The sequence below is a fragment of the Dermacentor silvarum genome, chromosome 1 (assembly GCF_013339745.2).
Source record: "Dermacentor silvarum isolate Dsil-2018 chromosome 1, BIME_Dsil_1.4, whole genome shotgun sequence".
In the NCBI taxonomy this organism is placed as follows: Eukaryota; Metazoa; Arthropoda; class Arachnida; order Ixodida; family Ixodidae; genus Dermacentor; species Dermacentor silvarum.
In genome coordinates, this window is record NC_051154.1 from 385,419,709 (window position 1) to 385,445,702 (window position 25,994).

General features: G+C 48.8%; 1 protein-coding gene across 1 annotated transcript; it reads right to left on the reverse strand.

Moving 5' to 3' along the window:
* Positions 1-2,982: 2,982 nt before the first annotated feature.
* LOC119446104 (uncharacterized protein K02A2.6-like) lies at positions 2,983-23,781 on the reverse strand. The gene is made up of 4 exons (XM_037710458.1): positions 23,024-23,781; positions 21,453-22,968; positions 21,218-21,270; positions 2,983-3,040 (listed from the first exon to the last, which is right to left on the reverse strand). Exons 1-4 carry the CDS (start codon positions 23,779-23,781, stop codon positions 2,983-2,985), a joined length of 2,385 nt encoding a protein of 794 aa, XP_037566386.1.
* Positions 23,782-25,994: the final 2,213 nt, after the last annotated feature.

Sequence of the window (25,994 nt, forward strand, 5' to 3'; positions counted from 1 at the left end):
TACAAGGATTAAATGGCAACCTTGGTTCTCCACAAGATAAGTAGAAAGTTACCTATCAAGAAAGGGTTCAGGCAAGAAGACCCAATCTCTTCAATGCTATTTACCGCATGCCTAGAAGTATTCAAGCTCTTAGACTGGGAAGGCTTAGGAATGAGGATCAACAGTGAATATCTGAGCAACCTTCGGTTTGCAGATGACATTGGCCTATTCAGCAACAATGGGGACGAATAGCAACAAATGATTGAAAACCTTAACCGAGAAAGTGTAAGAGTGGGGTTGAAGATTAATATGCAGAAGACAAACATAATGTTCAATAGCCTGGCAAGAGAACAAGAATTCAGGATCGCCAGTCAGCCTCTAGAGTCTGTAAAGGAGTACATTTATCTAGGTCAATTACCCACAGGAGACCCTGATCATAAGAAAGAACTTCATAGAAGAATAAAATTGTGCTGGAGTGCATACGGCAGGCATTACCAATTCTTGACTGGGAGATTACCAGTGTCGTTGAAAAGAAAAGTGTACAATCATAGCATTCTACCGGTGTTAACATATGGGGCAGAAACTTGGAGGTTAACAAAGAAGCTCGAGAACAAGTTAACGACCGTACAAAGAGCGATGGAACGAAAAAATGTTAGGCCTAACGTTAAGAGACAGGAAGAGAGCGGTGTGGATCCAGGCGCGGATCCAGGGGGATGTCCGGATGTCCTGATCCCCCCCCCCCCTCAGATTTTTGCATCGCCCCTTGCTGACAGGGTGATGGCCCTGTCGGAAAAGTGTGGCTAGCAGCATTCTTCAAGCGTATTTTTCGCAAAAACAGTGGTAGCAGCCATGTAGAAGTAAAGCTAGCACGCTCACAAGCTTAGCTGCTTTTCGTAGAGGTGTGGTGTGGCCAAGTTGCCGTAGTTATTTTTTCTCATGAACACCTAGGACCTCCTGGCGTCGGCCGTGCCTTACTCGTCCAGTACACGGCGGCGAGCGAACGAGGGGACGTCTCTTTTGTCAAGCATGCTCATGTCCGCGCGAGCGCCTTCGCGCCTGGTCAACTAAGATCCCCGTCGGGGTGTCATCGGTTGCCTCTTACCGTTACCTGGAAAAGACAGGGGTGCCGCGTAGCGATTTCGCGCGGGAGAAAGAAAGCTAACAAAGCCGGAAAGGAGTCGACAGTACAAATGTGAATACAGACAACGTGAATACAGACAGCGAAAGCGGGACCGTGCAAGAGTGGAGAACTTGTGCATTGCAGGACCATGATTCCGAGGAAGAACGTCAGCATCTGCAGCCGCTCACGCCGGATAAAGTTCAGATGATGATGATGATGATGATTTAATGGCATCCCCTCTGAAACGGGGCGGTGACAAATAGTCACCTAGCCTGCTTGATTTAATCAGGTATGCTCCACATATTTTACAGCGAAGCTGTATATGCCAAGGGAAAACGTCTGTGCGTGCCCAGAAGGGCTCACAGCAAGAACCAGTGCGTATGCGCGAAATAAAAAATACCCCGAGTTGGATAGGAGTTAGGAGCAAGAGGAGAGGGAATGTTTGGGTCTTTCACCTCGGAAGTTACACGTGCTGGTGACGTACAGAGCGTCCACTGTTAAAGGGACGACCGAAGCGCGTGGCGTCTGCTCGGCGCCACCGCCGGCCGGCGGCTGCAACGAGTGTCGCGCCGGCGCAGTGAGCGCTGTGGGCGGTGCTTTTTCGTCGACTGCTACAGTCGGCTGCCGCGCTTCGGATCGTCGCGAAGCAAGCAGTTCGCGTAATTTGTATTTAATAGAAGCCACTTTCCTTCCACCTGGAAGGAAAGCGACTGGATATATTTGTAATCAGATAAATGCCCTAAATATCAGCAGCATTGACACTGCCGTCTTTTGTTCGCCTTCTCGTTTCATAAAGATTTGCCCACTTCAAAAAATATTTACTGTGCGCATCGATTCCAATGATTGAACGACAGCTCGAGTGATAGCTCTTTAGAAAGTAATATGTTCTTTAAAGGCATCTGTGGATTCTTTGTTCAGCCTGCGCACTGCAGCAACTCGAATTTGCATTAGTGCAAATGAGATGGGCACTACACACAGAGAAATATTCTTTATTACAGCTGTACCACAAACAGACGTCCTTAACACAAAACTATCACGTTGGTCTTGTAAGTTGAAACGGCAAAAATATCTGCGAGTTAATATTTTGTCTCGTCTAATTTTCTTTCAGCTTTGCAACGGCTGGCTGTCAGTGTGTGACCATGCAGTCACGGGCCAACATTAAAAAGGCGTGATCGGCTTGCTTGGCTACTGTTCGAAGCCCGGCAGCACACGGTTACAGACGACGAAAGATCACCTTACATAGCGCTCACTGCGCCTGCGCGAAGCTCATTGCAGCCGCCTGCCGCGGTGGCGCCAAGAAGAGGTCACACGCTCCGGTGTTCGCTTTAGCAATGGACCGCTCTGTACTCACACCCTCTTAGCGTCGGCGTGGAGTGCACACGCGTCAAGTGCGAGGGAGCAAGAGGAAAGGGAATGTCGGGTTCTTTCGCAGCGTGAGTGTGACATCGCGCAGCCTGCGGGGAGTGCGCACGCGCCAAGTGTTAGTGAGCCAGGGGAGAAGGAACGTCTGGCTGCGCGGTTGGTGACGTCGTACCACTCGCAGCGGTGCGCGAGCGAGTCATTCACCCTTCGACATCGCAATGCTACGGCCGCGTGTCTTGCGTTCACCCGAGGAGCAGCTCGCATACGAAGAACGGCACCGCGAACAGCGCCGGGAGTCCGCCCGCCACCGGCGTGCCGCCAGCGCCAAACGTGTGCGTGTCTTCATTGCTCGGCATAAAGAGGCGCGTAAAGTGACACATAATTGAGTAGCACAGTTCAGAAACACTTTAATATACCCGCGTCATAATCTTTAAGATAAACACCGCAACCGCCCCTTTTCAGCTTCGATGGTGAACCCTTTCCTGGGGAAGTGAGGGCTGAACATTTTTTTAAGCAAAGCTTTACAGGCGCACAAGTGTCAGCGGGGGTGGTGGTGTCACCTTGAAAAGTGGGCCGATCCTGGTGATAGTGCAGAAAGAATTCAAGCTCAATGGCACATACCCCGGTGGGCTCGCGGACCTGTAACGCACCCTTGAACTACCCTTGTCACACGTGGGACCCAAAGAGCCAAAATCACCAGCCCTTCCCCTGTCGAGAAAATGGGGGTAAGCGAAGCTTGACGTCCGATTCTAGCATGAGGGCTTCCGAAGTCCAGGCGAAACGTCAGCGAAGAGCCGCGGACCCCGAGTTGCGGGAGCGTGATGTTGAGCCCAAACGTCAGCGAAGAGCCGCCAACCGTGTGTTTAGGGCAAACGAAGCGGAACGCTTGCGACAGCGTCGTCTTGCCGCAAGCTTCGCTTACCCCCATTCTCTTGACAGCGGAAGGGCCGGTGATTTTTTTATCTAGAATTTTTGTATACATATCCTTAATCTTTTTTTCTTCCTTCAAGATCTACCTTGTACCGCTACCTATAAATGCAAGAGATCCGGTCGCATGAATTTCTTCTCTGATTTTTTTCCAGCAGTACTCTAAACGTCTCTTGCTTATCTTGACTACTGACTGGTTGACGGTTCCGTCCACTTAAAACCCAAACGCTTCTGGAAGGTGTACGTTAACTACGGTTCTCACTGGGTCGCAAACCATTAGGATGTGCTCAGTGGTCTCCTATTTTTGGCTGCAGCATCCACATGCCTAATCTAGTTCCGAATATTTGCTCCGGTATATTTTTGTCCTTAGGCAACCGGCTCGAGCTTCAAATAACAAGGCACTGTCCTTTGTGTTATGGTGCAGATTTTCCCTTCCAATTTCTTTCTTCTCCAATTAGCATCCAATTAACTGTCTCTGTTTCTCTCACTTTGTTTCTGATGACTCCTTGCTGTCTATTTACAGTTTCAATTACCCTGCTTGGTTGCCAACTTTCTTTACCTCTTCCTCCATTCTGTGTCAACGCCTTTCAAGGACAGATACGTGTGCACTTGAGCCACCCATTTATTTTTATTCATGTTCAATGAACCAACTAAACATAGAGACTTAGATAAATTATCAGGCACAGCAACCAATCACATGGCTGGTTTGGGCAATGTCCTTTTCCTGTAAGTTTGGAGAAACCGATACCTGGCTTAGCTACAGGCATTGCACTAGCCGTATAAGAGGCGGGTTTATCGTGAGCAGAAACAGTGAATTTCGGCAAATAAGAAAATCTAGTATCATCGTCGTCATCATTGACAGAAGCTAACCCCCACTCCCCTCAGAAAAAACCTGGATCCACCCCTGTGTGGATCAGAGAACAAACGGAGATTGCCGATATTCTAGTTGACATTAAGCGGGAAAAATGGCACTGGGCAGGCGATGTAATGCCTACGACGGATAACCGGTGGACCATTAGAGTTACAGAATGGATACCAAGAGAAGGGAAGCGCAGTTGAGGACGGCAGAAGACTAGGTGCAGTGATGAACTTAGAAAATCTGCAGGAACAAGTTAGAATCAGCTAGCGCAAGACAGGGGTAATTAGAGATCGCAGGGAGAGGCCTTCGTCCTGCAGTGGACATAAAAATAGGCTGATGATGATGACTATAGCCAATATTGTGGCGCAAGAAACCGGAGTGGCGAAAACATGCGGCATACTTTAGAGTAGATTACTGTCTATGCTACAAGTGTTGCTACAGTAAATAATTGTTGTAGACTTTTCCCCCAGAAATCCATTGTGAATTTAAAGCGCACAGTTGCACGCTTTATATTTTGTTGGCTATCGACAAAAAAACGAAACCCCCATACTCTGATGCTAGCGGAGAAACCATTTATACTGTGCTTTAGGTGCACATTTAACAAAGTTTACAGGCCATTTACTTTAATCTACATGCACGCATGAACAAGGATGCCACATTTGGTATTCTAGCGGAATAAGGTTCCCGTAGCTACACACTCAGATAATGCATTTGGAAAACATGTTCTCAACTTATGCAGTCGCCTGCCATAAATTCAGATCTGCCAATGCTACGTTTCTCTACCAAGTCTCAAATTTTTTTTCTGTAAATCCGTTCCATAAGGTATTGAATCAATTGAAATAAAAGTACGAGTGTTATACAAAGCGGACGTTCTACAGGTCACTGCTTATGCTTTGTCGAAGCTTTATATGTTCGGCACGGCATGATTTGCATTAGAATAAGTTTGCCAGAGGCAAAGTTTTTTCTCAAAATTTTTATTCCTATATTGAGTAACCTTAATATGTAATAAAAACTCTGACATGTATGCGAAAGGGCCCTTTGTTTTATGGCCCTATTTTTAGAGGGATGTGATTGACTGAGCAGTGAATCAGTTTTTTTAAAAATCAAGAATGGCCCTTAATTTTTATATGCTGAAGGAAACAGGCAAAAAGGAGCATTGCAATGAGTCAGATTGTTTCCCAACTTTGTGTACGCTGTATTTTGACAGGCGCCTATTCTTGTCATTGTTCTAGTTTTTCAACACTGACCAAAGAATCCTGATGTTTGTGAGAAGTTATTCTCGGATGATTGAAGGAAAAGACCCAGTATGCATCTACAACAAAAGGAAATCGCTTAACCAAACATTCCTTGAGCTGCAACAAACGTACTACTATATCAACCAAACGTAAGCCCCTTCATAGTTACAACCAATATCCCTCACTGCACGCTCAATAAATTGTGTGTAGCGAAGAGAGACGCTAGTGGGTCCAGCGCTTTTGCTCGCAACGGCGCTCGTGCTTGAAAGCCGTGTCTCGTTTGACTGTCGACGCTACGCTGCTCCGATCTCTAATAAACCCTTTACAATTGGTGGAGGTGCTGCGCCCTCCAAACCTGCAACCTAGAATTTCGATCCCGCACCGTACCGTCCACCATGCCTGAAGAAGCCTCCCAGCAAGTACCTCCCCCTGCACCGGCACTGTGCTCTGGTGTGCCGCGCCACAGGGACCCTGCTATCTTCACAGGCCCGGACGACACCGACGTTGAGGATTGGCTTACGACCTTCGAGCGGGCAAGCGCCCACAATAAATGGGACGAAGTAGCTAAGCTCAGCAACGTGCTATTCTACCTCGCGGGTGTGGCCAGCTTATGGTACAACAACCATGAAACGAATTTTTCGACGTTGTCAGACTTCAAGACATCTTTTGTCGAAGTTTTTGGTCGCCCTGCTGTTCGTAAGCTGCGCGCCGAACAGCGTTTGCGGGAACGAGCTCAGCAAGCAGGCGAATCCTTCACAAGTTATATCGAAGACATCCTGGACTTATGCAAGGAAGTCAACGCGACCATGTCGGAGTCTGATAAGATCAGGAATGTTATGAAAGGCATAGAAGACGATGCCTTCAACATGCTCCTTGCCAAAAATCCTCGCACTGTGGTCGAGATAACTACACTGTGCCAAAGTTAAGAGGAGCTACGCAGGCAGCGGTCATGGACCCGTCGCCCTACATCGCGCGACGAACACCTCGCTGGCTTGACGGACCTTTCTGATCAGTCAGCGTTGATGGCAGAAATGAAGGCTTTCGTGCACGAGGAAATTGCACGCCAGCTCTCCTTGATGGCCTTTGCACAACCACCACCAGTACAAGAGCCAACGTCAAGTTTTGAGCCTCCGCACCGCCACACCATCGCGCACGAACTCAACCAGCTTTTGCCTGAGTGCCATCACCGTGTTCCTGCGGCCGCACCTCTCCGCTACGCTGAAGTCGCCGCCAGGCCCCAACAGATTCCTCCGGCTGCACCACTCAGCTACGCGGAAGTCGTCGCCAGGCCCCACCCCTTCCCTCAAGCTGGGCCTCTGACATACGCCCATGTCTTGACTGTGCCCCGACCACAGCCCGCGATGCAACCATATCACCAGCCGCCCCGCACAACGCGTCCTCCTACATGGACGGGGCCCACCACAGCGAATCGGTGGCGTACATCTGCCAACCGACCTATCTGTTTTGCGTGCGGCTACGCCTGTCACGTCGCACGCTACTGTAATCACGTGCAGTCACCTAGCGCTACAACATTTGCGAGAAGTCGTATGGTCGGCTCTCCCCGCCCATATTACGACGACCCTTCGGCATCGTCACCGACGTTCCACCCAACGAACAATACCCGCCACTCACCTTCTCCACGCCGACGCTCGCTATCACCGATGCGGCCCCGTCCCGCAGCTCGGGAAGAGGAAAACTAATCGTCGCAGTCCACGAGGCAAGGGCTGCGACGCCGGCGAAACGCGAAAGGCGAAAGTCCTCAAGGTAGCCCGACGAATGTGATAGACGTGTTTGTTGATGGTGTTCACACATCTGCACTCGTGGACACCGGAGCCGCCGTATCAGTTATGGACGCAAAACTTTGTCGCCTGATTCGGAAAGTCACGATGCCCCTTACTGGACTGTCCCTCCCCACAGCCGGCGCACAGCGTATTCACCCGTTAGCGGCGTGCACAGCTCGTGTTGTGATTGAGGACGTTGTATACGCCATCGAATTTGTTGTAATTTCGTCGTGCTCCCATGACGTAATCCTTGGCTGGGATTTTCTCTCCCGCCACATTGCGTCATTCATTGCGCACGGGCCGAACTAGAACTGTCGCCGCTCTCAGATTTGACGCTCGCCGACGATGCTTCTCTTCCGAACAAACTCCTCGTCAGACACGACACCACCGTTCCTCCTAACTCGTCAGTGGTTGTCTCTATGTACTGCAGCAGCCTCTCCGACGCCGTCGCACTACTTTCTCCGTCTGGCCGCTTTTCCGCTCGAAAAGGTCTCCCGCTACCTTTTGCGACGGTGAACATTACACAGGGCTCTAGTGCTGTATTTATTTTAACCCGTTCTCGTACCCTGTGTTGCTACTCCACGGAGAATGTCTGGGCAGTGTCGAAGCTATCGCAGACGTACAAAGTACGGACGTTCCCGAAGACCCATACTGTGCCCGTTACAGTACGCTAGGCTCGATTTCTACGTCTGGCCCATTGCCTATAGAAGTGTTCGATTGTTCTGTTGCCGATGACCTTACACCGGGCCAGAGATCACAGCTTCTGTGCCTCCTACAAGAATTTCGTGCTTCTTTCGACGTCGGGCAACCTTGCCTGGGCCGGACGTCAACTGTTACGCACCACATCGATACTGACTCCCAATCGTCATTGCGGCAACGACCATATCGCGTATCGGCTACAGAACGTCGCGTGATTAATGAACAAGTGGCCGATATGCTCCGCCGTGAAGTGATCCGACCTTCCCACAGTCCATGGGCATCTCCTGTCGTTCTTGTTACGAAGAAAGACGGTTCTGTACGGTTCTGTGTGGACTATCGGCGCCTCAACAAGATCACTCGTAAGGACGTTTACCCGCTTCCACGAATCGACGACGCTATTGACAGCCTACAAGGAGCAGAATTTTTTTCATCTCTCGATCTACGCTCAGGGTATTGGCAAGTACCTATGGCAGATGACGATCGACCGAAGACAGCCTTTGTCACGCCCGACGGCTTGTACGAATTTAACGTCATGCCGTTTGGACTTTGTAATGCGCCAGCAACTTTTGAGCGCATGATGGATACCGTTCTGCGCGGCTTGAAATGACACACGTGCTTGTGCTACCTTGATGACGCATTTGTTTTTGCTCCGGACTTCTCTACGGACCTTCAACGCCTCCGGCGTGTTTTGACGTGTTTTAGAAACGCCGGCCTACAACTGAATTTAAAGAAGTGCCGATTTGCAGCGCAGCAGCTGACGATACTGGGTTACGTTGTTTTCAAGGATGGAATTCTCCCCGATCCAGCCAAGCTTCGTGCCGTCCCCGAATTTCCTAAACCTACGTCCATCAAAGAACTGCGAAGTTTCGTCGGTTTGCGTTCTTACTTCCGACGCTTCATTCGAAATTTCGCCGCCATCATATCACCTCTGACGAAGCTCCTTGGATGCAACGGACCCCTTCATTCGTGGTGTTCAGAGTGCGAGGAAGCGTTCGCAAATCTCCGTCGTTTGTTGACGACTCCCCCAATTTTGCGCCACTACGACCCGACGGCCCCTACAGAAGTACACACAGATGCCAGCGGTGTTGGCCTCGGCGCTGTCCTTGCGCAGCGCAAGCCTGACTTTCCTGAACATGTCGTGGCCTATGCCAGTCGCACCCTTACGAAAGCCGAGACCAATTACACTGTCACGGAAAAAGCATGTCTGGCGATCATCTGGGCTCTTACTAAGCTCCGGCCTTATTTGTATGGCCGCCCATTTGATGTCGTCACCGACCACCATGCACTATGTTGGCTGTCATCGTTGACGGATCCTTCCGGTCGTCTTGCCCGCTGGGCACTTCGCCTGCAGCACTACGATATCTGCGTGCTGTACCGCAACGGACGCCAACATTCTGATGCCGACGCCCTATCACGCTCTCCCTTGCCTGACGACAATACCTGCTGCTCACTATCCCAGCTAGCTGTTTCTACAATCGACCTTGAGTCTATCGCTTCTGAGCAGCGCAAGGACCCGTGGATTGCTTCGATTATAGACTTGCTTGCTGACCAATCACCACAGTCAACCACTCGTACGTTGCGTCGTCAGGCTCGCCATTTCGCGGTTCGCGACAACCTGCTTCACCGTCGCAGTTATGCCGCAGACGGCCGCCAGTGGTTGTTAGTAGTTCCTCGCAGTCTGCGCTCCGAAATCTGCGCATCCTTTCACATCGATACACAGTGCGCACACTCGGGAGTTTTCAAAACCTACCAGTGCCTTCGACAGCGCTACTACTGGCGAGGAATGTACAAGTACGTTCAACAGTTCGTTCGCTCCTGCCCCGACTGCCAGCGCAGGAAATCTTCACCCCAGCTCTCGCCGGCTGGTCTGCAGCCTCTACCCTGCCCTACCCGGCCGTTCGGGCGCGTTGGAATTGATTTGTATGGGCCGCTTCCCTTGACGTCGGCTGGTAACCTCTGGGCTATTGTGACAGTAGATCACCTCACACGATACGCAGAAACCGCCGCTCTCCCAGCAGCTACAGCGCGCGATGTTGCCTCATTCCTGCTTCGCCGATTCATCCTGCGGCATGGTCCACCCCAGGAATTGCTCAGTGATCGCGGACGTGTCTTCCTGTCGGAAGTGGTTGAAGCCATTCTTAACGAGTGCCACGTTATTCATCACACAACTACGGCGTACCACCCACAAACCAATGGCCTCACAGAACGCTTCAACCGCACGCTCGGCGACCTGCTTTCAATGTACGTCGCCTCCGACCCCACGAACTGGGACGCCATTCTACCCTTCGTCACCTACGCGTACAACACCGCTACTCAGAGCACCACTGGCTTTTCGCCCTTTTTCTTACTATACGGTCGGCACCCGTCGCATACCATCGACACAATATTACCTTACCGGCCGGATGCATCCGACGGCTCACCTATTTCTGCCACAGCACGGCATGCTGAAGAATGCCGTGACATCGCACGTGCCTTTACTTCCAACGACCAAGAGCACCAGAAGAACACTCGCGGCGACTCCACTTCCGAGGTCGCCTTGCTTCCTGGCGCGCTTGTGTGGCTCTCTGTCCCGTTCACCACCCCTGGCCTCTCATCGAAACTACTCTCGAAATATGAAGACCCTTATCGCGTCGTCGAACGCGCATCGCCCGTGAATTTTGTTATCGAGCCAGTTCAACCGTCTTCGGACCAGCGCCGTCGTGGACGAGACATTGTCCACGTCGATCGCCTCAAGCCATACTACGATCCTGTCATCCTGACGAGCTGTTAGGTCGCCGGACGGCTCCCTTATCACTCTCGGGATAATTGTAGCGAAGAGATACGCTAGTGGGTCCAGCTCTAGTCTGCCAGACGCTAGTGGGTCCAGCGCTTTTGCTCGCAACGGCGATCGTGCTTGAAAGCCGTGTCTCGTTTGACTGTCGACGCTCCGCTGCTCCGATCTCTAATAAACCCTTTACATGTGTATTGTTTATGCTAGAACAAGCAAGATGAAATTGCTTAAATAAATATTTATTCCGGCATTTCTTGCTTTCAGGGTACTCGTTTCTATATTTGACCATTGCACCCTTATTATTAAAAAAATAAATTGTGTGTTACATAATACATATTTATACTTATGATCAACAGTATCATTTTGAAAATTTTGTGCGGAAGTTCTTGCTTTATAAAACGGGTTGTTTGCTTTATTATCGTTTGCAGTGTGACAGGAGTTCAACTGATCATTGTAAGACACATTGCAGCACGATCTTCACATTAATCCGTATGACAGGTGAACGAAGACAAAATGCAGCTCAGAGCGTTTGAACTGCTGAGTGATGTAAACATGAATGCACCTCGTCTGTAGAACTTTGTGCCGCATATAATCGTAAACCATATTCGGAATATATATGTTTATTGTTACTTTTACAGGAACTTCATCAAAAACAATGGACAGAAACATACGTAAGGTTATTGTGTCACTTTTCATATCAATATTTTATGTGGTGGTATATGGGATTGAAAGGTGGTAGTGAGACTTCGAGAAGTAACGCATGCCTCATCGTATGGGCTCGTCGTGATTGCTATTGTTCTCATAATATGAATAACTAACTGAGGGTGGGATTGCTTTTTTCTTCAAATCAAATCAAATCAAATCGAAATTTACTCCAACATACAACAGATGTTGAGGACTGTGGACAAAAAGCCAGCAAGACTTGACGTGGTCCATGGCCCCATTTTAAATGCAGCAACAAAACAACAAAAGATAAACACAGTCTAACACAAAAAATAGAAAAATAGAATGTCCACACTAATAACTGTGAAGCCATTATCAGGATTACCATGAGGAAGTAAGTGGAAGTCAGAATTACCCTGAAGTAAATTGTGTTTTCGCGAAGCCGTCTGAAGTTACTTTTGGTAGCCTCGTCGAATTTCTCCGCAGTATTTTAACCTTGTTTTCTTCAGGTATATTCAAAGCTATGGTTACACGGTATATATAAAGATCGGAAGAGCGCCAGGTTTGGACAGTTCACCTCATTTGTGGGCCACGAAAGCGCACGGTAAGAAAGGCGATACTTATGCGATACAGGAAGCGTAACTGTCGAAATCTACAGCTTATCGCATAACAGTCAAACGAAACTAGGTCCTCGGCTGTCTAGGAATTAATTTATGTGTGACCAAAGCCTCAGCTATGTCACTTCTGAAGAAGTTTTTTTCTATCACACTTCTTTGCCAAACTGAGCAGTGTACTTGACCAACCCCGTTCTCCCAGCGCGAAGCAAAGTTGAAGTTTAGTTTTATTGTAAAGCTTCAGATTTTCCATGAGTTGAAGAAAGGCTTGACATAGAAAATGCAGTACTTCTAAAAAAGATTTACAAGCGGGTATAAGAGCGTGTCGTAGACACAATTGCTCGCCTTACGTAAATAAATTATTAGATCTGGTAACAGCTTCCACAAGACTAAACGAGGCTGGACAGCCAGCCACGTGCAATATAGTGCGTGCTTCGACAAGTGTAATGGCGTAACATTGATATTATTGACTCAACCGGAAAATTTCCAGTGGTGAAGACGCGAAGCTCTGTGCCTTCGTGGTTAGGGAAGCGCGGCCGTTTGAGGGGTATTGCAATCTGTAATTCGCAAAGCTACGGTCTCGCAGCGTTAACGACGTAAACACTTTCCCGTTGATTATCGAGTGATGAACCCCGCTCGGGTCACCCATCGCGATGCACGCAACAATTTCAGTATTCCCTTACCTACTATATCACTAATTTGTCCTGCTATACCATCAAGTGATGAAACATTATATCGATATTGAGGACTAAAAGTCATCACAATACATCCTGCTGCAAATCTTTTCCAGGCGGCCCGAACGGAAGGATGTACTCTTTCGACTACTACGACCCGATAGAGAACTGTGCCGTCATTACGTTTTCGACGGCCCATGTAAGAACAATGCTTACCATGCATTCATTTTCGCGGGGTGAACAGGCTATTCCTTCTGCATAATTTCTTTCTTTCCTTCTCTTTTATTTGCGATAATTTCGTACAAATTTGCTCAGGAAAAGGCCCGTAGAGAGCCTGACTAGGTTATGGCACCCAGACAGCGTAGGCAGCAAATCTTATTTACAGATGATCGCACATCATATGCCGACCCAGATACAATACATCAATGCAAATAGAGTGAAATATGCAGTTCCTTTTTCGAAACGAAAATCAATGAGAATCAAACCTAATACATAATGCACACAATAATGAAATAAACCCACATAATGCACAATGAAATGCAACATAATACACTGGATTAATACTCAGAATTGGCTCAGGGGTTCAAGTCTCCCACCTGCTCAAAAAGAAATAGGGCTTTAACTTGCGTCTTGAATTGTGTTGGAGAGACTATAGAATTCATTAGGTTAATATGTGAGGATACTTATTGAGGAGCTCTGGTACTTGTGACGATCACCTCTGTAAGCCATAATTCGTGCGTGATCTGGTCTTAACTATTAAGCTCTGTCGTAGTTCATAAGGGGACTACTTAACTTGATAGGTTTCTTGAAAATTCATTCTGTTTGTTTAATATTGACGCGGGGCTTCCAGAGATAGATTTTGTTTTAACAATTGTTTTATCTGAACTATGCTATATCTGGCAAAGTACGATGCACTGCTTTCAGTGTAGGGGACGTTTCCGATTGCTGGTATAGCTCGCTTTTGCAATAGTAAAGTATAATTAAGGTTTGTCACGGTTGTCGTTGACCATACCATGGAGCAGAATATCAGACGTGAGTGTACAAGTGCATAGTAGATTTCGCGTTTAGCTTCAGACGGGAGGAGTGATCTTAGTTTATTTACGTGCGAATGGCTCGATATACGTCGACTCTTAACATGTCCGATTGAGGAGACCACGATAAATCTTCTTGGAACACAAGACCTAAAAATCGGATCGTAGATGTGTGTTCGATAGGTACTCCATGAAATTCCAAAGGTAAGGCTGGTGCATTTGTTGGTCCTTTCGACCTAAGCAACAAATATTTAGTTTTTTTCTGCAATTAGTTGCATTTTATTTGATATTGAACACCCATTTAGATTTTTAAGCCATTTATTTGCTTCCGCGCGTATTTCATGTGTGTTGACTCCTGAGAAAATGCATTTGTATCATCTGCGTGAAGCACCATCTTTTTATGCCTTTTAATGTTTGTAATATCATTTATATATAGCAAAAACAGCACTGGCGCGAAAAAAACATCCCTGGCGTAATCCATATTTAATAGTTTCCATCTCAGATTTCACTTTATTTATTACAGTAAACTATGATCTCGAAGGTAAATAGCTTTGTATTAGATGGAGTGCTATACCTTGGATAACGTAAAAGGTTAATTTACGCAAGAGGAGTTCATGTTGCACGCAGTTCAACGCCTTTCTAAAGTCTAAAAAGATACCTAGTGGGTACAGTTTATTTTCTACGTTTTCAGGAATTCCTTCTTTTTTTCCTAGAAGGGCTGTTTCCTCCGATTTATGTTTACAAAAACCGTACTGTTCCTTCGTGATTATGTTGTATCTAAAAACCTAGTAATTCTTTTGTTAATGATGTGTTCTGCTATTTTGAATATATAGAGAGGATAGAAATTTGCCTATAGTTGTTTAAGTCGTCAAAGGATCCTCCTTTATGAAGGGCAGAAACTCTTTATTGCTTCATTTTGTCTGGAAACACACCTGTTGTCATAAACTTGCAGATGTGTGTCAGTTGGGACTGCAACTATACCACTTACCTCTTTTAGTGGTTTTAGCTTAACTTCGTCGGGGCCACAGGCGGAATTATCTTTCATAGACATAATTACGCCCTACACTTCACGTTGGTATGTTGGAGATAAGAAGACAGTTTAGGGACAGATTACAGCGATGTAATTTTCGCACGGTATGTCAGGCGGGACAACTGAGGAGGAGCCCACGGTGAGAAAGTGTTTGTTGAACAAGTTTGAGATCTCCCTCTCAGTTGCACCAAGCTTCTCAAAATGAATCTTTCTGGTCATTGTCTTTTTTTTTGTTTACTACAAATTCTCCCACGAGACTCAGGAATTGCTGTCACTACTAAGAAATTTATTTATATAGTATTCAGATTTAACTCTTTTGATGTCCTTGTTCAGTTTAGGACGCGTCTTTTTTATATTCACGAAGATTGCATTAATATTTGTGTTCGAAGAGGCGTTCGCGAAATTTAATCCTTTCGTATAGGTTCAGTGGTTATCTACGGTTTCCACAATTTTCTGCGTTTGTTTCAGGGCTTGAGTGGAAAACAATGGTTATATAGGGACAAAAATGAAGATATTATACAACTTATTGGAGTTAGCCTCTCTTATTACAACAGTCCAGTTAAAATTTGACAATATCAACAAACCTTTGCAACTTTACGTTCCGGTGTAAATTCTTTCCAAGTGTTCTTTTTTTGAGCGAGATGGTGGATTTCCAGTCAGGAAACAGAAAAATGGAAAATGGTCACTGATGTCTGATTTTAAAGCACCCTGTTTTACACTATCAAAGTCTAACGTGTGATACAGAGGTCAAGTGTCGCTTTAAGTGGACTATGTTACTCTTGTTAGGACAACGGTTACATTTCAGCGTCTATGTTTGTTTAAAATCTCTTTGAAATCTTTATACACTGGCTTACCTGAGGTTACATGGATATTTAGATCCCCTACCATGACTGCTTGAAGGTTTAACTAAGAAGCTTTTTCTAACAATCTTTCTGTGCAGGACAAGAAATCTTTGAAAGAAGTTGACGGTGGTCTATAAACAGCAGAAAATAATATATCTAAGCACTCTAACGCTGTATATTCACGACTGTAATTTATTACTTACACTCTGGTATTATTCGACACAGCAAGTCAGAGCGGATATAGATGCACACGTCCGCCACCCCGTTTTCCTGATCAGGATGCTGAGACACAGTCGTAACCATCAAGCTAAAAGTAATCTTCGTCAGTAGAGAACGATGTCTCGGCGAAAGAAATCAAGTCAAAGGGATGGTTTATGTCAGAGAGAACAATTATCTGCACTTCATCAAACTTTATACGTAAACTCCCAGCATTTAATGAAACAGTGATAGTTTACTGTCAGTATTGAATTCCGGAACATGAGAAAACTCTGAAACTAAAAGCAACGTTGAAATAACAATCGCGACGTTTGTTTTCATTGCATATAGAAATTTCATCATCTGAGAGTGCAAGGTCTTCCTTCCCGCTGACAAATACCTCGCTTTCACCGCTTGCGCGCCTCAATGTCACTTTTTCAATAACATGCCATACAAACGCATAGCCAGACACGGATGCCCTTTCTTTTGCCATTGGGAGTAGATTGCGGGAGTGCCTAGTCATGTCTTCGCAGACGCATAAGTTAACAGTTGTTTCATGGTTCTGGAATTTATTTTTGAGAGCCATTTATCACGCATTTATTGAGTCTGAAACCGCAATTACACCGGGCGTCTTGCCTGCTTTGGCACGTAGCCTGTGTACATTTGTGATGTCATTTCGAGTCACCGTCGGTACTTTAAGTTTTATTGCTATTTCATTCACTTTCGCCATGAGATCTTCATTTTCGCTAGCAGGGACACCATGGATTTCGAGGTTTAGGCGCCGGCTGCGGTATTCCAGAATATCTATGTCCTGGTTGATTTTTTGTCAAATCCTTATGAGGACTCTCTTTTTCAAGTTCGTCGACTCTTTCCGTCGAATTATTTGTAAGTTTTTGTTGAGTAACCATCCGTGTCCAATCAGGGTCGTTTGGTGTGTCGTGGGGAGGGAAAGGGAAGGAAATGATGTTGGCCGCTCTCTGCGGGGCTTCTCTTGCCTCAGATCAGTTGGCGCTGAGCCGTGTTCCCCCAAGGACTGCAGAATATAGCACCAACCTTTCCTTGTCTCACAACGAAGCACTTAGTATTAGATAAGTTTCGGCGCCCGGATGGGAAGGCCACGCGTGGTGCGTTCCGCCGAGGAGTAGGCTGCGTTTGAGCAACGGCGCCACGAACTCGCTCGGCAAAGGCCTTGTCGACGACGTGCTGATTCTAGCGTGAGGGCTTCCGAAGCCCAGCCGAAACCCCGAGTTGCGGATCCCCAGTTGCGTGAGCGCGATGTTGAGGCCAAACGACAGCGAAGGGTCGCCTACCTTGAGATCTGGGCAAACGAAGCGGACCGGCTTCGACAGCCTCGTCTAGCCACAGGCTTCGCTTCCCCCGTTTCCTCGAGAGGGAAAGGGCTCGGAATTTTTGTCCTTCCTTATCCAACTTTGAGTTATCATCTTTACATGTACCACAATTCTATTTCGATACCTTTTTTGATTACTTTTTGCACTGAACGTTTCTTCAGTGACACCTGAACGTACACCCAGAAGAAAAAGAAATTCACACTCACAGCAGCTGAGTTGAGGGACATCCTCGTCAAATTCTAGTCGCTACATACAACAGCGCAACTGGGGCAGGAATATCTATAGCAATCACTGTTGAACATAAGACAACCTGTAGCAGCAGCGGCAGAGAGAAAGGCACCTAAAGGCCGAACTAGCCACCAACCTGCATAATTCAGAGGAAAGCTCAGTTGCTTCTGTCGCGCGCTGCCGCTGCTGACCAAATGACGGGGAACGACCCTCGTCGATTTTCAGTGGCCGGCGGTGTGGCTCGCTTGAAAGTGATATCGTACCCAATTCGGCTGTTGACCAGCACTTGATCTGGTTGAACAGGAACGGAAACGCGGTCCAATTCGGGGTCCAGGGGACAGAAGTGGTCCCTTGTGTTTCCATGGGTGCATTGCGGGTCCGCATGAAAGGAGGCACAGATGTCGGAACGTAGACGGCGAGGAATCACCAGCAACCATTTACGGCCATCAGATAATTGCGGTGGTACTGAAGGCCCATTGCGGATGGTAAAGAACGAGCACTTCTAAGCGTGCGGTTTGTGGTACGCAGCAATGGCTAAGACAGGAACTATGTGAGATAGGCTATCCAACGACCCTGGCGCTGCTCGGGTGGCACGTCGACATCTGTAAGGGACGAAGAATCGTATCTTGGTACACAAGCACGTTCCAGGCTCACGGGGAAGCGGACAACGGTAAAGGGTTTAGGCATCCGCATGTTTATGGCCGAACCTGTAGAGTATACGAATATCATATACTTGGAGAGGTAGTGCCCAAAGAGCCAGGCCCCCAGATGGATCTTTGAGGAAGACAACCAGCAGAGGGCATGGTGATCAGTCACGACGTCGAATGACCGGCTGTATAGATAAGGTCGAAATTTGTGATCAAGTAAACGATGGCTAGGTATTTCTCTTCCGTAATAGAATAGTTTGCTTCCATATTGGTGAAGGTGCGGCTGGTGTAAGACACAGCGAAGTCATCGAAGCCAGACTTGCATTGGGCAAGAATAGTGCCGAGGCCTACATCACTCGCGTCCGTGCGAGTTTTAGTCGAAGCGTCTGGGTCAAAATGGCGCAGAATAGGAGGGGGTGTTAGGAGATGGCGCAAGAAGCAAATACATCGTCGCAAGCGGGAGACTAAGCCGAGATGTCTTGGTTGTCGGCGAGAAACTGTGTCAGAGGAGCGATGATGGAAACAAAGTTGCGGACCAATTGTCGAAAATTCGAACCACAGCTGATAAAACTGCCGAGTTCTTTCATTGTAATGGGCCTGGGAAACTCGACAACGGTTCGAAGCTTCTTAGGGTCGGGAAGAGCACCATCCTTGCAAACAACATGGCCTAAGATGGTGCGCCGGCCTGCTGCAACATGACCCTTCTTTAAATTGAGCTGACGCCCAGTATCTTTAAGGCAGGTGATGACACTTGCTAGGCAGGTGAGAGGAGAATCGGAGTGCCTAGAAAAGTCTACGATGTCGTCCAGACAACAAATGCACGGCAATTTCAGGCCTCGAAGTGTGTTATCTGTGAGGCGTTCTAAAGTGGCAGGCACATTGCAAAGCCCGAATGGCATCACGTTAAACTCATATAACCCATCGGTTAGACAAATGCAGCCTTGGGGCGCTTGGTGTCATGCATAGGTACTTGCCAGTACCCCGATCGACGATCCAAGGAAGTACAAAACTCTGCCCCTTGCGGACAGCCGTGGGCGTCGTCGATTCGGAGCAGGGGATAAACATGTTTGCGTTGGATTTTAATAAGGCACCGGTAGTCCACGCTTAATCTGATGCTATCGTCGTTTTATTGCGATAGCAATTATATGGACACGTTTACCGGATTTCTGCCGTTGCCGTCGTCGTCGCCGTCGCCGTGAGGTTCCCAATAGATAAAATCTTCGCCGCGCGCCGTATGCCCGAGCGGAAGCGTGCGGGGACGCGCGCTATCACGGAGAGCGAACGCACTCAATCTCCCACGCGCAAGCAACGAAGCGGGAAGCCAGCGCCGGAGGGAGCGAGGGGGGGGGGGGCACTTCTACTGTGCCAACAACCGCGCTCGTCGCTCGACCGCACGGTCTCTTATCTCTCCCACGCGCAAGCAAGGAAGCGCGAAGCCAGCGCCGGAGGGAGCAGGGGGGGGGGGCGCACTTTTCCTCTGCCAACAACCGCGCTCGTCGCTCGCCGCACCGTCTCTTATCTCCACACGGCTCTGACCTTTATGCACTATGCGTTCGCCGCTCAGTTTCTGTTGAAGCGATAGACCGCACGTACCTTCGCCCGCTGCTGCGGCGTATATATGCGCTTGCTGCCAGCGTTTTCACAGTCGTTGTCTGCAGTCATTCAGTGTGATCTATTCATGTTTGTTTGTGCGCGCTCACACCACGCTTGTTCATTCAGTTAGTAATAGTCGGGCCACATTTTCCAACGCACGCTACACATGTAATGCTGCCCGGATCGGCAGTGCAGCGCTACAGGTGTGTCCCTTCGCACGCGCGCTGCCCACGGGAAGCGCTTTTTCTTCACTAACACAACTAGGGAGGCTGAAGGGCTGTGGGAAGGCTGTATCCGGCCAAGGTGAAGCATATCGTTAACCTGGTTGTCAATGACGCGGCGTTCTGCGTACGAGACTAGATACGGACGCTGGTGCAGAGGTGCGGGGGTGATGGTGTCGATGTGGTGAACGATGGCGGATGTGCAACCTAAAGAAGGTTGTTGATGATCAAAACATGTCCTAAAACGGTTGCGGAGTTCCAAGAGCTCAGTACGCTCGTTGTCGGAAAGTTGGAAATCAATTGATAGGTTGAATACATCTGAGGATGACGAAGCAGCTGACGTAGCAGAAGTAATGCTGGTTACAGGAAGGTTGGTCATGTCATCGGGCAGTTTATGAGGATAAACGGAGTCAATGGCCTAAAGTCGACCCAGGCATTGACCATGGAAGAAAGTGGCTGATGAAGTTAACCGATTCGTGACATAAATGGCTGCGCGCCACGCTGAAATGCATTGTTTCCTCAGCTCATCGTAACTTTAGCGTAGTTGAATCATGTGGGTGAACGTATGTGTCATAGCCAACTCGGGGGGAGCAGCAAAAGCGAAACAGCACACTTGATACCGTGGAAAAACACTCGCCTTTATTTCCTACGCACTCATCTTTTATTGCAACCTAGTGATGACGTAACACGCCGCATATGCAATCTGTTAGTGATAACACATCAGCGCGTGTTCCGGTGGCAATTATGTTACACTCCTCCCCACCAACAAACAAAAACAGAAAAAACAACGATAGTTTAGCGTCCTTCGTGGTCAGAAACGCACAACTGTTTTTTTTTTGTCCTCGTGCTTCTTCGCAGCATTGGCGTACTGTCATGGGTAGTAGGCACAACCAGATCGCGTGTTACTGTTCCACTTTCGCTGCATGTTTCAAGACACGGCTCAGCAACGGGATTCGGTTGCTCCGACTCACACTTGCTGGGTAGCGGAACTAGTTGCACAGCCGGTTGCACACCCGCTCGTTCCGGCACGCACTCCGTGGTTGACGAAGCTTGTTGCACAGGCGGTAACCCTGGCGGCGGTGAAGTCTGTCGCGCAGGCGGCAGTCCAGGAGGTGCGCTAAATGGGGCGAAGTTCGGTCGCAGGTGTTCTTGATGGCGCCGCCAACACCTACCGTCTGACAAAACGACATCAGCGATGTTATCGGTGGCTCTGTCAGTCACTCTTGCTGGCATCCACGTTGGCCCCAAACGGAAATTCCATGCGTAGATGTAGTCTCCGGGTCTTGCGGGTGGCGTGGTTCGAGCTCCACCATCATGGACAATCTTCTGCTTGAGGTGCTTGAGCAAGACATTAGCTCTCATGTCTGGGTGCAGCAAGGTTAGAGCAGTCTAACTTACGGCCCATGATCAGCTCCGCTGGTGAGCACCCGGTAGTTTCGTGGGGAGTAATCCTGTAATTGAAAAGAATACGAGCAAGTTGGCATGTAAAACTCCCTTCAGTCGATTTCTTTAGCTTTGACTTGATGCACTGAACTGCCCGTTCTGCAGCCCCGTTTGACGCTGGATGGTATCGAGGTGTCAGTACTTGTTTGATGCCATTTCGATGCAGGAAGCTTCTGAATTCCTCACTCACGAACGCTGGTCCGTTGTCGGACACCACTACATCTGGCAATCCGTGAGTGGCAAACATAACCCTCAGGCATGAGATAGTTGCCTCTGCCGATGGTGTAGATATAGGCACGGCCTCTATCCACTTTGAAAATGCATCGATAACGACCAGCAAGTAGCTGTTCTTCAAAGGTGCAGCGAAGTCAATATGAAGGCGAGACCATGGTCTGTCCGGAAACGGCCATGGCATCATCGCTACTGGCCGCGCAACCCTCTGGTGTTCTTGGGAGACCTGACACTGGCGAACCGCAGCAGTAACGTCCTCTTCCAACCAGGTCCACCAGACGTGACTCCTGGCGATAGCCTTCATCTTGGTCATTCCAGGGTGCCCCTCATGAAGGAGTCGCAACACTTCTTGCTGCAATGCACTTGAGATGATCACCCGCGATCCGAGAAGTATACAGTCTTCTTGCACGCTCAACTGAAGTTTTCGATCTGTGTAGAACCTGAACTCGGGGTCACGTAGCTCAGCTCCAGACCATAAGGCATCTCTTAGCTTCGCTAAGGTTGAGTCCTTGGACGTAGCTTCCACGACTACAGTCGACCACAGTACCTGAGGATAAGCAGCCTCCAGCATGAAAACTTCCGCTGGCCTCTCCACAGGTTGAGCGTACACTGGTAGGGGTAGGCGACTCAAACCATCCGCGTTGGCAATGCTTGCTCCCGGCCGGTACATGAGCTTGTAGTTATATGCTCCAAACATCAGCGCCCAACGCATGATACGCGGTGAACGCATCTCAGGCACGCGCTTGTCCGGAGCCAGCAAGCCCAGTAATGGTTTATGGTCCGTAATAGCCTCGAACTCGCGTCCCCAGACGCATTTTCGGAACTTGGTTACGCCAAACATGAGCGCAAGAGCCTGCTTGTCGAGATGACTGTAGTTCCGCTCGGCTGTCGCGAGACTTCGTGATGCAAATGCGATTGGTCGTTCAGCCCCCGAGTCTTCCCTATAGGCCAGAACGGCGCCAACGCCGTACGGTGACGCATCGCATACGAGAACCACGGGTTTCTTGGGGTCATAATGCGCCAGCACTGCTGCTGAAACAAGTAGCTCCTTGCTCCTTTGGAAAGCACGTTCGTGATCCTCACGCCACTCCCAAGGCACCTTGGCCACAAGCAGCTCGTTCAAGGGATGCAACACACTAGACAGCCCCGGCAGAAACGTGCGGTAAAAGTTGACTAGGCCTAGGTAACTCTGCAATGCCTTGACATCTTTGGGTCTAGGGGCCTTCAGCACAGCCTCTACCTTTTCAGGGTTGGGTTGAAACCCCGCAGCCGTGACCACGTGGCCCAGGTATTGAACTTGCCGTTCCAGGAAGGTACACTTATCAAGCTTCAATTTAAGCCCAGCTTGCTTCAGTCGGCTTAGGACTAGGCCCAGGTTTGTTAGATGGTCCTGGTCGTCGCGTCCAGCCACAAGAACGTCGTCGAAATACACCACAACGTGTGTGAGCCCTTGTAGCAAGTTTTCCCATCTCCCGCTGGAAAATTGAAGGAGCAGATGTGACGCCAAAAGGCAAACGCGTGTATTGGTACAGCCCTTTTGGTGTGTTGATTGTCACCAGCTTGCGGGATGCCTCGTCCAGTTGAACTTGCAAATACGCATCCTTCAAGTTCAACTTGCTGAACTTCTCGCCACCACTAAGACGGCTAAACATGTCTTCAACGCGTGGTATCGGGTACTTTTCAGGCACTGTCACGGGATTAAGAGTGACCTTGAAGTCGCCACATATCCGAATCTGGCCAATTCGCTTCAGGATAGGCACGATAGGCGCAGCCCATTCCGAAGTCTTAATTGGACGCATCACTCCAACTCGTTCCATGCGCATCAGTTCCTCGTTGACGCGGTCGATCATTGCGAAGGGAACAGGACGAGCCTTGAAGAACCTCGGCTTCACGTTGTCTTCGATTATTATTTTCGCGGACACTCCCTTGAATGCTCCCAAGGCGTCGTCGAAAACGCTCGCATACTCAGCGACGAGTCCCTCAACCGACGTGACAGCCTTAACGTCCATCACATTGCGCAGTTCAATTCCGAGGCCTTTCATCCAGTCACGTCCCATCAGGGACGGGCAGTGTCCTGGGACGACGTACAACACGTCCCGGCACTCATGGTTTCCTAGTCGTACAGTGGCAGGCAGGCTACCTTGCACCGGGGACAGCTCACCGGTGTAACCTTTCAGCATGACGCTTGACCGTTCCAGACGACATGACGGGAATGTGCGGCGAAAGGTCTCTTCCGACACCACAGACACTTGCGCCCGTGTCGAGTTCCATAATGAGTGAAGTTCCATTCACGGAGACCTCAACCCGGTACGGGCTACCGTCGTGAGCCGGTGCGCGCACTTGCCACATTTCGTAGACTTGCGGTGCCGGTGTCTCAGAGCAGCTTTCTTCGTCGTCTACGGTATGGATTGACTGATGCTTCCGGGACAAAGACGCTGAAGCGCTTGCTCTCGTAACTGTAACTGCCTTGCCCTTGCATACTCGCGCCAGCTGCCCCTTGCTTCGACACTTGTGACAGACGCTACTTGCATGTCGACACTGCGTCGCCAGATGCTCGCCTCCGCAGCGGAAACATGAAACAGGTTTATGCTTCTGCTTTCCTGTATCACGTGACACGGCATTCGTCGGCGCAACAGTCATTGGCATGGCCGTTGACAGCGCGCGAGAATCTTTGTTCGCCGCTTCCATCGCGATAACTGTCTTGTTTGCAGTATCAAGGTTCAAATCTGGTGACTTCAACAGTCGTCGCTGTGTTGTCTCGTCGTTGATCCCTGCCACAATGCGATCACGAAGCATTCTGTCTCGGAACGTGCCGAAAGCACAATCGTCAGCAAGTTTGTTCAGGCTAGCGAAAAAATCCGCAGCGTTTCACCAGAATGACGTATTCTTGAATTAAACTTGAACGTTGCAACCACTTCCGATGGTCTCGGCGAAAATGCTTCTTCAGTTCGTCAAAGATCGTTCACAGGCTTGTTTCTGACGGCTTCGACGGTGACAGCAGGTTCCGCAGTAATGAATACGTGGCAGGTCTCAAACAGGTGAGAAGTACTGCTCGCTTTTTTTCATCTTCGACGTCGTTGGCTATGAAAAATTGTTCTACCCGCTCTTGATACTCATCCCAGCTGATTGTTCCCACGTCGAACGGCTCAAGCTTGCCGACTCCAGGCATTCTCAACTAATATACGGTAGAGAACATAGCCTCAACAGGGGAATTTCCAGGCAGCACCAGCAGATCACACTTTCATCCTAGTCGCCACTGTCATAGCCAACTCGCGGGGAGCAGCCGAAGCGAAACAGCACACTTGATACCGTGGAAAAACACTGGCCTTTATTTCCTACGCACTCATCTTTTATAGCAACCTAGTGATGACGTAACACGCCGCATATGCAATCTGTTAGTTATAACACATCAGCGCGTGTTCCGGTGGCAATTATGTTACAGTATGGTGTCTTTTTTTTTCAACCAGCGTGGGATGGCGTCGTCCTCGATTCCTTTCATTATTTACCTGATTTTGTCAGCTTTACACTGGAGGGGTTGATGCATTGACAGAGGTCTACCGCATCTACAATGTGGGCTGTAAAGTTTTCACCGGATTGGTGGGCCCGACTATGCAAGCGCTGTTCTGCGCAGAGCTTGCGCACAGCGGGTAGGCCGAAAACTGCAGCGAAGCTGGTCTTAAAAGAAGACCAGTTGACAATGTCAGCTTCGTGGTGGCGAAACCATAGACGGGCCACATCGCTCAACTAAACGATAACATTTTTTTTAATTTGGCGGCGTCATCCTATTTGTTGTGCGTACTCATTCGCTCGTAGGAGGACAAGCAGTCCTCCACGCCGTGGTCTTCGGAGCCGCTGAATATAACATGGTTTCGCTAGCCTAGAACGACGGGACAAATGACAGCCGTGGTTGAGGCAGCATCTTGCGGTGCCACGTCGTCAGGCATGACCGAGGCAGGAGGTAGAGTCCGTGTACGGAGTTCCAGGGCAAAGAGTGAATTAAACAAACGCTTCCACCAAATGCAAGCGCACGATTAGGTCTACGCTCGGTTTATCACAGTGATTAAGCGACATGAAAGCGGTTCGATAAACGGCCAAACAGAGGGAGCACGACCGCCCACAAAAGTCCAGTCTTCTTTCACGTCTTTTGCTGGCGTACGTATTTGTCACGACACTATATGTACTTTCTGCCTCAAGCCGGCCTCAAGCCGGCTCCGCATTACAGAGTTTTAATATTGCATTGAAACACTTCACATTACAGATATTATGCAGGAAATACTGCCTGCGCCAAAGCGCTGACATATCTTAAAAGGCACCACAGCGTGCTTTAAAAGGACTTGCGACTAGGTTAAACGTATGTTCGGAAGTGTTCAGCTTTCAGTGGTCTAAACATAAGGTTATGAAGTATAATGTCTCGACCGACGGAGCCAACATGTGTGATGTAGTCGCAGTAAACAGGCTGACCGTAAGAGCCCCTATACAAGGTTGAACAGCCGGATAGTAT